This window comes from Schistocerca gregaria, chromosome 3 (assembly GCF_023897955.1).
Source record: "Schistocerca gregaria isolate iqSchGreg1 chromosome 3, iqSchGreg1.2, whole genome shotgun sequence".
NCBI classification, from domain to species: Eukaryota; Metazoa; Arthropoda; class Insecta; order Orthoptera; family Acrididae; genus Schistocerca; species Schistocerca gregaria.
The window spans coordinates 913323948-913337589 of record NC_064922.1 but is presented as its reverse complement, the minus strand read 5'-3'; the positions used below and the strand labels follow the sequence as shown (position 1 = coordinate 913337589).

General features: G+C 38.1%; 1 protein-coding gene across 4 annotated transcripts in view; it reads right to left on the bottom strand.

Annotated features, from left to right (window-relative positions):
• Window positions 1-13642, bottom strand: part of LOC126355425 (protein O-GlcNAcase) — a 164380-nt gene that overhangs the window by 52067 nt on the left and 98671 nt on the right. For all 4 annotated transcript variants that reach the window (XM_050005732.1, XM_050005731.1, XM_050005730.1 and 1 more), the window contains one exon: window positions 11039-11222. In XM_050005732.1, the coding sequence (XP_049861689.1) occupies window positions 11039-11222 (184 nt within the window). The remainder of the gene's footprint in view (window positions 1-11038; window positions 11223-13642) is intronic.

The window sequence follows — 13642 nt, the reverse complement described above, 5'->3', positions numbered from 1 at the left end:
GAATGCTTTTATCGTGTCGTCGTAAAACCCACGGCTTCACCCAGATTAGATTAGTTTTTCGTTCCATAGACCTGTGCTGAGGAGATCCTCGTGGATGTGGAACATGTCAATTTTTTTAAAGCTGAAATAACAATATTAATAGTATAAATAAATACAATACATCATTCGTTTCTATTAAAAATTTCGCCAATGGAGTAGGAGTTGGCCACTAGTAAGTCTTTCAGGCTGCTTTTAAGCTGATCTTTATTTGTAACTACATTTTTTATGTTTGCTGGCAAACTATTGAAGATGAGCATTCCTGAGTAGTGGACCCCTTTTTGAACTGAAGTAAGTGATTTTAAGTCCTTGTGCAGATCATTTATGTTCGTGATATTGTATGTATGAACTGAGTTGTTTGTTGGAAGAAGAGATATGTTGTTTAGGACAAATTTCATTAAGGAGTAAATATACTGAGAGGCAGTAGTTAGTATACCCAGTTCTTTGAAGAGGTTTCTGCAGGAAGTCCGTGTATTTACTCCACAAATAATACATATTACACGCTTTTGGACTCTGAAAACTTTTGTTTGACTTTAAGAGTTACCCTAAAATATTATACCATATGACATTATGGAATGAAAGTAGGCAAAGTATGCAAGCTTTTTCATTTTTGTGTTGCCTATGTCTGCTAACACTCGAATTGCAAATAAAGATTTGTTAAGGTGTTTCTACAGTTCTGTGGTGTGCTCCTCCGAACTTAATTTATTATCAAGTTGTAATCCCAGGAATTTAAGACTGTCAACCTCATATGTATGGTTCCTTTCTTCCCCCCCACTTCTTTCCCACATGTGCACACAATGAAATTGCGGTACGTGCAACTGCTGCGGCTAATTACAAGTTGTTGTCAGCCATCTTGAACTTTGACGAAAAATTTGATGACAGTGTAATACACCTTCTAGCGCTACATCAAAGATCTTTGTCAAATATATTTGATGGAATATTTGATCACATCTTTGCTCAAATCTTTGACAAAGAAATTTGATAGTGTAATACCGGCCTCAGGAGTCCACTATACACAGGAGGTGGCTACACGGGTAACGGGGGCTGTGTGGAAGGGACTGGGCAGTTTTTTAGGTTAGAGGGTCTCAGGGAACCACAGAAGGAACGTCCGCCTATAGGTGGGCAGGTAAAACACAGTAAGGTAGTTGCAGAAACGATTGGTATTGTAGTTGTTAATTGTCATAGCTGTGTCGGGAAAGAACCAGAGCTCCAAGCCCTAATAGAAAGCACTGGAGCTCAAATAGTGGTAGCTACAGAGAGCTGGCTAAAGCCGGAAATAAGTCCTGCCAAAATTTTTTCAAACGATATAGCAGTGTTCAGAAAGGATAGATTAAATACAGTTGGTGGTGGAGTATTTATTGCTGTCAGGGGTAGTTTGCCTTGTAGCGAAATTGAAGTAGACAGTTCATGTGAAATAGTATGGGTAGAGGTTATACCTGACAATCAGACTAAACTATTAATTGGATCGTTTTACTGACCCCCGATTCAGAAGATATAGTTGCTGAACAGTTCAAAGAAAACTCTAGTCTCATTTCAAATAAGTACCCCACTCACACAATTACAATCAGTGGTGACTTTAATCTATCCTCGATATGCTGGAAAAATTATTCGTTTAAAGCCGGCGGCAGGCATAAAACATCATCCAAAATTGTACTGAATGCTTTCTCAGAAAATTATTTTGAATAATTAGTTCATGAGCCCACTCGAAGCATAAATGTTTGCGAAAGCATACTTGACCTTTTAGCAACAAATAATCCTGGACAAATAGTGAGTATTGTGACGAATACAGGGATTGGCGACCACAAGGCAGTTGCTGCTAGGCTGAATACCGTAACACCTACAACCATCAAAAAGAAAGGCGAAGTATATCTATTTAAAAAATCTGACAAAATTGCTCTTAATGCCTTTTTAAGAGACAGTCTTCATTCCTTCCGATCTGATCATGTAAGTGTAGAGAAGTTGTGAGTGTTTTCAAAGAGATACTATTGACAGCAATTGAGAGATATATAACACATAAATTAAAAAGTGATGGTACTGATCCCCCACGGTACACAAAATGGGTCAGATCGTTGTTGCAGAAGCAACAAAAAAAGGATGCCAAATTTAAAAGAATGCAAAATCCCCAAGATTGGCAAAGTTTTACAGAAGTTCGAAATATGGTGCATACTTCAATGCAAGATGCTTTTAGTAATTTCCACAACGAAATTCTGTCTCAAAATCTGGCAGAAAACCCAAAGAGATTCTGGTCATACATAAAGCACACCAGTGGCAAGACACGATCAATACCTTCACTGCGCGATAACAATGGTGAAGTCACTGATGACAGTGCCACTAAAGCAGAGTTATTAAACACGGTTTTCCGAAACTCCTTCACCAAAGACGACGAAGTAAATACTCCTGAACTCCAATCAAGAACAACTGCCAATAAGAGAAACATAGAAGTAGATATCCTCGGAATAACGGAGCACCTTAAATCACTTTATAAAGGTAAGGCCTCCAGTCCTGATTATACCAGTCAGGTTCCTCTCAGAGTACGCTGATAAAATAGCTCCATATTTTGCAATTATATACAACCACTCGCTCACAGAAAGATCCGTACCTAAAGACTGGAAAATTGCTCAAGTCACGCCAATGCCCAAAAACGGAAGTAGGAGTAATCCACTGAATTACAGGCCTATATCACTAACGATGATTTGCAGTAGGGTTTTGGAACGTATACTGTATTTGGACATTATGAAGTACCTTGCAGAAAACGATTTAGTGACACAGTCAGCACGGTTTCAGAAAATATCGTTCTTGTAAAACAAAATTAGCTCTTTATACTCATGAAGTAATAAGTGCTATCGACAGCGGATGTCAAATTGATTCCATATTTTTAGATTTCCAGAAGGCTTTCGACACCGTTCCCCACAAGCGTCTTCTAACCAAATTGTATGCCTATGGAATATTGCCTCAGTTGGGTGACTGGATTCGTGATTTCCTGTCAGAAAGGTCACAGTTCGTAGTAATAGATGGAAAGACATCGAGTAAAACAGAAGTAATATCCAGCATTCCCCAAGGAAATGTTATAGGCCCTCTATTGTTCCTGATCTACATTGACGACACAGGAGACAACCTGAGTAGCCGGCTTAGATTGTTTGCAGATGATGCTGTCATTTACTGTCTTGTAAAGTCATCAGATGATCAAAACAACTTGCAAAATTATTTAGATAAGATATCTGTATGATGCCAGAAGTGGCTACTGATCCTGAAGAGTACTAAAAGAAATTATCGATTATGTGATAAGTCACACAAATCTGAAGGCTGTAAATTCAACTAAATACTTAGGGATTACAATTATAAATAACCTAAATTGGAACGATCACAAAGATAAAATTGTGGGTAGAGCAAACCAAAGACTGTGATTCACTAGCAGAACACTTAGAGGGTGCAACAGGTCTACAAAAGAGACTGCTTACACCACACGTGTCCGCCCTATTCTGGAGTATTGCTGTGCAGTGTGGGATCAGCATCATGTGGGACTGACAGATGACATTGAAAAAGTACAAAGAAGGGCAGCTCGTTTTGTATTATCGCAAAATAGAGGAGATAGTGTCACAGACATGATACGTGAACTGGAGTGGCAATCATTAAAATAAAGGCGTTTTTCGTTGCGACAGGACCTTATCATGAAATTTCAATCACCAGTTTTCTCCTCAGATTGCGAAAACATTCTGTTGGCACCCACCTACATAGGGAGAAATAACCATCACGATAAAATAAGAGAAATCAGGGCTTGCAAAGAAAAATTTAAGTGCTCGTTTTTCCTGCATGCCATTCGAGAGTGGATCAGTAGAGAGACAGCTTGAAGGTGGCTCACTGAAGCCCCTGCCAGGCACTTTATTGTGAATAGCAGAGTAATCACGTAGATGTACATGTAGATGGTCCGTGCAAGACTATAATAATGATCTGTAGCAATTTGTATAGATGAAATTTACCCTTCAATAAAGGTGAAACATTCTGTCAAAATATACTTGAGTTTCTGCGAGCAGCTAACTAAAACTGGAATTCATATATTTGGTGCTTTTCAGGTTGACACTATAAGTTCATTTTCACTATAAGGATTTTACAAGATACTTTTTTTTTTAAAAAAAAAAGTCGTAAACAAAAACTTATAATGTCTGATGCAGGTATCAAAAACAACTGTCAATGTCAATGAATTTATTATGCTTCACAAATAAAGTGTGGAGTTAACTAAAGCTATAATCATGATGCAAAGCAACTGACAGATCAAAAGACCCAAATAACGCAAACAAAGTTGCAAGGCTAAACACAAGCAAGTATAAGGGTTTTGCAATCAAATCCTTGCAGAAGTTGTTTACACAACAAACTTTAATGGTATACAAGTATGATAAATGAGCAACTATACTATCAACTTCAAGGAGCATCAATGGTATAATCATTGTAAGTAAAAATTTGATTGTTTTAAGAAGTTATTCTAACAGTCACTCAAGTAAAGTTCCTGACAAAAATGTCAAACACCCACAAGACATGGTTGGATTTCAGTCCAATTCCACACAGCACACCATCAGCGAACATGTACATCATGAAAGATAAAATTATATCTGTTAGGTAGAACGGCCATCTGAGTGCACTGGTATTGTTTATGTTTAGTGTTGTTATCAGGCCTGGTATGGTATACAAAGGTGTGAACAACATCAGATGTTTCATGATCATTGTGGAGGACATGGAGTTACTGCACACTTGTGTGAGACGGTGTTACCTATACCAGACAGTGTGTGAAAGGGGCTTCATTGTGGCGAACAATTGTTCAGCTGGTATAAATATGCTGTAACCAGATTTGTGGGGCATTCAGATGTGACAGTAGCCCAATGTTAAGACTACATACGAACATAAGCGCAGGCATACTGGCCATAAATGTTCCAATCGAGTACGACTAATCACCAAAAGAGGAGATCACCATACTATAAGCTAAAACCTTCACATCTGCACCTGCCACTTGAGAGCAAGTAATAGACTCCTAGCAACATCCATTGTTATCCCTGCGGTGAGACATGTTGTTCATTCAGAGTAACATATTACCCTTCTTCATCTCAAGTCAGCAAAAAATGTCCATGTAAGAAACATTTTTTATGTAGTATTTAAACAGAGAACTTCCTGCTGTGCATTCTGTGGTCTGGTGTATGTGCAGATATGGTGAAATAAGCGTGAAATTAGAAGATCGACGAGATATGATGCAGTGGGGCCCATTATACATTGCTGCTGCGGAATGGCGTGTCTTGGAAAGCATGGAGAAAGAGGCGCTGCTGATAATGACAATGCCCAGAAACAACTGAAGAAATTTTAATAGAAAAGTCATTCTGTTTAGATATTCAATTCTAAGACTCACTTCAGCTGTGCTGTTCTTATTTATGAATTAATAAGTGATCTGTTCACCTGACGCTGTAATATTGATCAAAGAAGCAAAATACAGAAGAGTGATTTAAATGGTGGTTACTTCATTTCATAGCTGCAATTGTTCAAAGCTCTCTTTCAGCTCTCGACACTCTGCAAACTGCGAAGAACTCGCATGGCAAGATTTTGTGGCACTTCATTGTACATCTACTAAGTGAAGAAAATTATATAATCAATCTGAAACCTTCCAGTATCTCTAAGTCTCTTTCATGTGTACAACCTTCTATCATGATTCTTAAACCAAATGTTAACTATGATTAAATTATGCTTTGCGTAAAATTCTATGTGTCTCCCTCTTTCATTCATTTCCTCCAGTCCATATTCACCTACTACTTTTCCTTCTCTCCCTCTTCCGCTATCGAATTCCAGTCCACCGTGACTATTGAATTTTCAGCTCCCTTAACAACCTGAATAATTTGTTTTATCTCATCATCAAACATTTCCTCAATCTCCTCCTCATCTGTGGAACCAGTTGCCAAATAAACTTGTACTACTATGGTGGGTGTGGGCTTCTTGTCTATCTTCGCTACAGTAATGCATTCACTGTGCTATTCATAGTAGCTTATCCACATTTCTATTTTTTTACTCATTATTACACCTACTCCTGCATTACCCATATTTGATTTTGTATTTATAGCCCTGTATTCACCAGACAAGAAGTCCTGTTCCTCTCGCCACTAAACTCCACTAATTCCCACTACATCTAACTTTAACCTATCCATTTGACATTTTAAATTTTCTAATCTACCTGCCCAATTAAGGGATATGATATTCCACACTCTGATCCGTAAAAAGTCAGTTTTGTTTCTCCTGATAACTACAGCCTAATGAGCAGTCCCTGTCTGGAGATCCAAGTGGGGGACTATTTTACCTGGAACATTTTACCCAAGAGGATGCCATCATCATTAAACCATGCCCTTGGGAAGGTGCATGCCCTCGGGAAAAATTACAGATGTCGTTTCCGCTTGCTTTCAGCCATTAGCAATACCAGCACAGCAAAGGCATTTTGGTTGATGTTAAAAGGACTGAACAGTCAATCATCCAGACTCTGCAACAACTGAAAAGGCTGCTGCCCCTCTTCAGGAACCACACTTTTGTCTAGCCTCTCAACAGATACCCCCTCCTTTGTAATTGCATCTATGGTACAGCTATCTGTATTCCCACCAATGGCAAGGTCCATAGTTCTTGGGGAGTGGGGGTTATTATAATATATAGTTATAAATTTGTTTTAATTTGGGAATAACACAACAGTGCACATAGACTTATGCAGTATTTTTCTCACGAAGTTAAGAAACTGGCCACAGTCCCAGCAATAGAACTTCAAGGATAGATAATAAATGTGCGAAAAAATGAAACCAACATTGTGGTAGTGTGTAAATTATTAAGCAAATATCATCCAGTATTCATTAACATGTTCAGTTTCACAACTACAGACTGGCATGCTATAGAAAAGGCAGGGAGGAGACGACTAGGCATGGAAGAATGGACGACTAAAATCAGGTTGATCACCTTACAAACTATCAGAGCATTTGTCTTTACGGATTTAGAGAATTCACAGAAAACCTAAATATGAATTGTCAGACTGGGATATGAACTGGTGTCCTCCCAAACACAGAGGCAAGACAGGGGACAGGTGCAGATGGTATGGAGATGGAAGGATCTAGGTTGCAGCAACAGCACTATGTGGATAAGCAACATGAGGAGAACTGAAAAACGAAATAAATGTTAGTTGGGCAGAAAATGAGGTAATTATAATATAAGCTTGAGTAGCTAAAAATACACAGAGATGTGTAGCAGATTAAGTTTCTATTCATGAAGTTTTGTAGTGTGGACGCAAAAGAACACAAATGATTCAGATGTGATACATGGCAGCTTAATAACAATTGATTTTGTTTAAGACAACGTCTTGGGATTAATATTGAAAACTGTTTCTGCAAATACTTAACATTAGCTATAATGCCACATAATAGCTTTCTTAGCTCTCTTGATTGATAGTACATGTTCTGACAACAATGAAACTGGAAGAGTAGATTGTTTCATACTGAAGAGAACAATGCATAAGGAAGCTAGTTGGGATATGACCGAGATTTTGTTAAAACTGAATAAAGGCTTGTTTTACTATGAATTATTGCAACTCATTAAACAAATAAACATCTTTACAAGACTCTCTTATGCAAAAGAACGAGTTCACCAAAAGAACGAGTTCACCAAAAGAACGAGTTCACCAAAAGAACGAGTTCACCAAAAGAACGAGTTCACCAAAAGAACGAGTTCACCAAAAGAACGAGTTCACCAAAAGAACGAGTTCACCAAAAGAACGAGTTCACCAAAAGAACGAGTTCACCAAAAGAACGAGTTCACCAAAAGAACGAGTTCACCAAAAGAACGAGTTCACCAAAAGAACGAGTTCACCAAAAGAACGAGTTCACCAAAAGAACGAGTTCACCAAAAGAACGAGTTCACCAAAAGAACGAGTTCACCAAAAGAACGAGTTCACCAAAAGAACGAGTTCACCAAAAGAACGAGTTCACCAAAAGAACGAGTTCACCAAAAGAACGAGTTCACCAAAAGAACGAGTTCACCAAAAGAACGAGTTCACCAAAAGAACGAGTTCACCAAAAGAACGAGTTCACCAAAAGAATGAAACTGCCATCTCTGCAACTCTGTCAACATTTGGCAAGGGTCATTCTAAACATCAAACAGCATTTTCAGACAAGAGGATTTGAAAATGCCATTAGAAACTAATGTAAACACAACAAACTTGTAAGAAAGGCAGCACACACACTTTAACATTCACACATGGAATACATAAAGTCCGTAATACAGAAAGAGTAGTACTGACAACCAGCTTTCAGATATGGCTATACAATGTTCTGAGCATCTTAATGGATTTCAGAGTGGCAAATTACATTACAGAAGAAGCTTTAACTCTCAAGAAATCATCTACTGTTACACAAAGCCTTACAAAAGAAGAAGCAGATATCCAGTTGTTAGATGCCTAAATGCAAAAGATAGCAAAGACTTGAACCTTTGCTCTCAATATCAAGGAGGCTGCTACACAAACTGTAAAAGGAGGAGGAGTCCTTCAAAGTGCCAACATAAAAATTTACAGGGACTCCTAGCAAATGCAAGCTGATCAGGAAAATGATTACACTCTCACGAAATAAATATACCATTTGGTCATCTAAGCAACAGTTAAATGGGAAATGTTCACAACGAAAAGCCATGAATGTATGGACACTATTGCTGCATTAGTAACCAGTTACTTAGATGGTCTGTAAATCATGTTGATGTTGTTGTAGTCTTCAGTCCTGAGACTGGTTTGATGCAGCTCTCCATGCTACCCTATCCTGTGCAAGCTTCTTCATCTTCCAGTACCTACTGCAACCTACATCCTTCTGAATCTGTTTGCTGTATTCATCTCTTGCCATTGCCAGTCTACATTTTATATCTTCTCTACTTCGACCATCATTAGTTATTTTGCTCCCCAAATAGCAAAACTCCTTTACTACTTTAAGTGTCTCATTTCCTAATATAATTCCCTCACCATCACCCGACTTAATGTGACTACATTCCATTATCCTCATTTTGCTTTTGTTGATGTTCATCATATATCCTCCTGTCAACACACTGTCCATTCCGTTCAACTGCTCTTCCAAGTCCTTTGCTGACTCTGACAGAATTACAATGTCATCGGCAAACCTCAAATTTTTTATTTCTTTTCCATGGATTTTAATACCTACTCCGAATTTTTCTTTTGTTTCCTTTACTGCTTGCTCAATATACAGATTGAATAACATTGGTGAGAGGCTACAACCCTGTCTCACTGCCTTCCCAACCACTGCTTCCCTTCCATGCCCCTCGACTCTTATAACTGCCATCTGGTTTCTGTACAAACTGTAAATAGCCTTTCACTCCCTGTATTTTACCCCTGCCACCTTTAGAATTTGGAAGAGAGTATTCCTGTCAGCATTGTCAAAAGCTTTCTCTAAGTCTACAAATGCTAGAAACATACGTTTGCCTTTCCTTAATCTTTCTTCTAAGGTAAGTCGTGGGGGTCAGTATTGCCTCACGTGTTCCAATATTTCTACGGAATCCAAACTTATCTTCCCCGAAGTCGGCTTCTATCAGTTTTTCCATTCGTCTGTAAATAATCTGCGTTAGTATTTTGCAGCTGTGACTTATTAAACTGATAGTTCGGTAATTTTCACATCTGTCAGCACCTGCTTTCTTTGGGATTGGAATTATTATATTCTTCTTGAAGTCTGAGGGTACTTCACCTGTCTCATACATCTTCCTCACCAGATGGTAGAGTTTTGTCAGGACTGGCTCTCCCAAGGCCTTCAGTAGTTCTAACGGAATGTTGTCTACTCCCAGGGCCTAGTTTCGGGTCAGGTCTTTCAGTGCTCTGTCAAACTCTTCACGCAGTATCGTATCTCCCATTTCATCTTCATCTGCATCCTCTTCCATTTTTATAATATTGTCCTCAAGTACATAGACCTTCTACATACTCCTTCCATCTTTCTGCTTTCCCTTCTTTGATTAGAACTGGGTTTCCATCTGAGCTCTTGATATTCATACAAGTGGTTCTCTTCTCTCCAAAGGTCTCTTTAATTTTCCTGTAGGCAGTATCTATCTTACCCCTAGTGAGAAAAGCCTCTACATCCTTACATTTGTCCTCTAGCCATTCCTGCTTAGTCGTCTTGCACTTCCTGTCGATCTCATTTTTGAGACGTTTGTATTCCTTTTTGCCTGCTTCATTTACTGCATTTTTATATTTTCTCCTTTCATCAATTAAATTCAATATTTCTTCTGTTACCCAAAGGTTTCTACTAGCCCTCATCTTTTTACCTACTTGATCCACTGCTGCCTTCACTATTTCATTTCTCAAAGCTACCCATTCTTCTTCTACTGTATTTCTTTCCCCCATTCCTGTCAATTGTTCCCTTATGCTCTCCCTGAAACTCTGTACAACCTCTGGTTCTTTCAGTTTATCCAGGTCCCATCTCCTTTAATTCCCACCTTTTCACAGTTTCTTCAATTTTAATCTGCAGTTCATAACCAATAGATTGTGGTCAGAGTCCACATTTGCCCCTGGAAATGTCTTACAATTTAAAACCTGGTTCCTAAATGTCTGTCTTACCATTATATAATCTATCTGATACCTTTCAGTATCTCCGGGATTCTTCGATGTATACAACCTTCTTTTATGATTCTTGAACCAAGTGTTAGCTATGATTAAGTTATGCTCTGTGCAAAATTCAACCAGAGGGCTTCCTCTTTCATTTCTTAGCCCCAATCCATATTCACCTACTGTAAATCGTATGTATAATTAATGCTGTAAATTTTAGTATATTATTTATACAAAAAAGAGACAGAAGCTTGATTTTATCTGCTGATGGATTGCACAGCAGCATCTGACAAGTTTCAAAGTAATTACACATTGCTATGGTAATTACAGTATTTGATTAAGATCATGGAATAACATATGATGTTCCATATTATTGTTATACCAATAACACTGCTTTAAAACAACAAATGAACATACCTCTGGTTTGTTACCATGCTCTGCATCAGCCTTGTTGCGGTTCTGAAGTGTAACAACATGGGCATTGCTTTTAAGCCAATTGAACTCTTGCAAAAGTTGAAGACCCTGTCCTCCATGTTCAAATGGCAAGTAGAACAAATCACATAGTAATGCAAGGTCATCCTCAGATAACTGGTGATCACTACTGCAAACAAAATATTTCAGCTCATTGAAAACATAAATTAGCAACAAGTTGACAAGATAAACTGTAAAACTGACCAAGCTTCACGCTTTTTAATACTATGAGGGGTGTTAGAAAAATAATGAGACTGTTTTTTTTTTTTTTTTTTTTTTTTTTACCATGATTTCTATTCTTTGCACACATCAAGGTAGACCCCTTCAAAATAGTTACCTGTGATAGTTACACTCTGATAGAGATTCTGTTTCCAATCCATGTAACAATTCTGGAAGGCTTCTACTCAAATAATTGGTTATGCTCTTCCAGATATCAGACAAAAGTACCCCTTTAAGCCCTTGCATGGGCATAATAAAAGTAATCACAGGGCTTGTGTACCAGCAAGTAGGAATGCTGAAGAACCCTTGGATGCACACGTCACCCTTTAAAAGTCTTTTGCACACTACCCGATAAAAAGTTTGATTGAAAGTGTGTACTGGAGGGACAAATTCTTTGTGTACTGTTCCCCGACTGCCGGAACAACACTAATTTGATTTTAAATCAGTGTGACACTTCCAACTATGGTACTGTCGTCTCAGAATCATATTCAAAAATCCTTTACTCGTCAACTTTTATCGCAAGACCCTAGCTCCTTTAGAAGGCAGCCGGAAGATCAGTACTAAAATCCTTCTGATTCTTGTGCTCAGTTCCGATGTTTTTGGAACCTCGTCTGCATAGTTTTCAGATGCTCAAACTGTGTCAAGATTTGATGGACACTAATACATTCAAATTTAACTCAAAAATGGTTATTCTCATGTCAATTAGTAGTCTAACTTCAAAAAACTCTTCACTCTTTCCATATCGCTATCCATTCTTTAGCATGAAGATTATTACCCCCACAAACTTTGTCTTTCATTTCTCCTCCTGCTGAAAAGGAGTTATGTCATCTGGACACTTGTACCCTGGGTGGGGAACATTCTCCATTAGACCTTGGTAACTTTTCCAAAGTTGCAGTAGTAGTTACATCTAGCTTCACCCAAAATTTCGGTGGAACACTGGTTATACAATTGCTGGTCCACTCAACGTCTTCACTTCACACACTTTACGATATTTAAGTATCTACTGAAACAATTTAAAACTAATACCAAGTCAAGAGATTTATTGAACCTAACAGTTGTGTGAAAGAGGGGGGCAACAGTGTTATCAGTTCATACAGAATGTTACCAGTCTCATTACTTTTATACCCCCCATGATAGTTAATTTTCATATTTTATACTCAATGGTTCTTCCTTGTATAAACATTTCTTTCTTTAGTACAGAAAAATGAGAGAGAAAAAAATTTGAAATCCTGTACATATTTACAGACTACAATAATTTATTGATCAGTCAGGTTATAAATACAATTGTGATCTTTACTGATCAAGAGATATTATAACAGTGAACTCAATACTATACCTGACTCTCCAGACCTTGGATTTGTTCAGTCTTGTATCACATAAATTACACTTTTGAAAATCATGGAACTCCAACCTTGAGAAATTGATAGAGTTTTGTTAACTAGTCTCCGTAACAGTTGTAATGTAATGTGCATTAGATTCAGCTCACAAATTTTGGTTGAAATCAATTGTATTCTCTGAAGCACTGCTGTGTAGTACAAGTGAAACTTGTATAAATAGTAATGCTCTTCACACTAGAGCTTCATTTATTGTTCACACCATCACATACACTGCAAAATATTGCAAACCAGAAAGCTAACAGCAGCACATCTGGCAGCAGCGTAACAGCAGGTGTAACAGCCCAGCCATTGGCAGAAAGTAAGGCCTTCATTTGAGGTATAGCAGAACTGATCCACTCTGCGCTCCATGACAGTGATACCCTTGATCAAATTGTAAACACTATACCAGATGCAGTTACTGCAGACGACTTACTTCAAATGCATGTTAACTATTGTTAGCAACACTTCTGAAATTAGTGATCTACAAAAGGCTGTGTCTGAGTATGAGAAAAAGACACAGGATTTGGAAGACAAACTGTCTGCTACTACTGATGAACTAAAACAGTATTGAAAGCAAAACAGCCTGTGGGTATTCAAAGTTGTGCAAGTGACCCAATACACAAAGCCCATACAGGTTGTATGTGAAAAATTAGATGTGGAAGCAAGCAAGGCAGACATTTACAAGGGCCATCGGATGGGACAAAGAGTAACAGGTGCTACTAAATCTTGATCAATAACTACAAAGTTTGTTTCGTACCAAAAATTGGAGACGACTTTTAGCCATGGGAAAAAAATGGCAAAACCAGTGTTAACAATAAGCTGATAATCATGTAGCTGTTAAGCTTACTTTTCTCTGCTGGCGGTGTCGACCCTGCAAATCATCCTGCTTTTTGTTTCTGCTCTGAACTGTACAATCTACATTTCATCCTTTGTAATGCAATGATTCTAGCAAGAC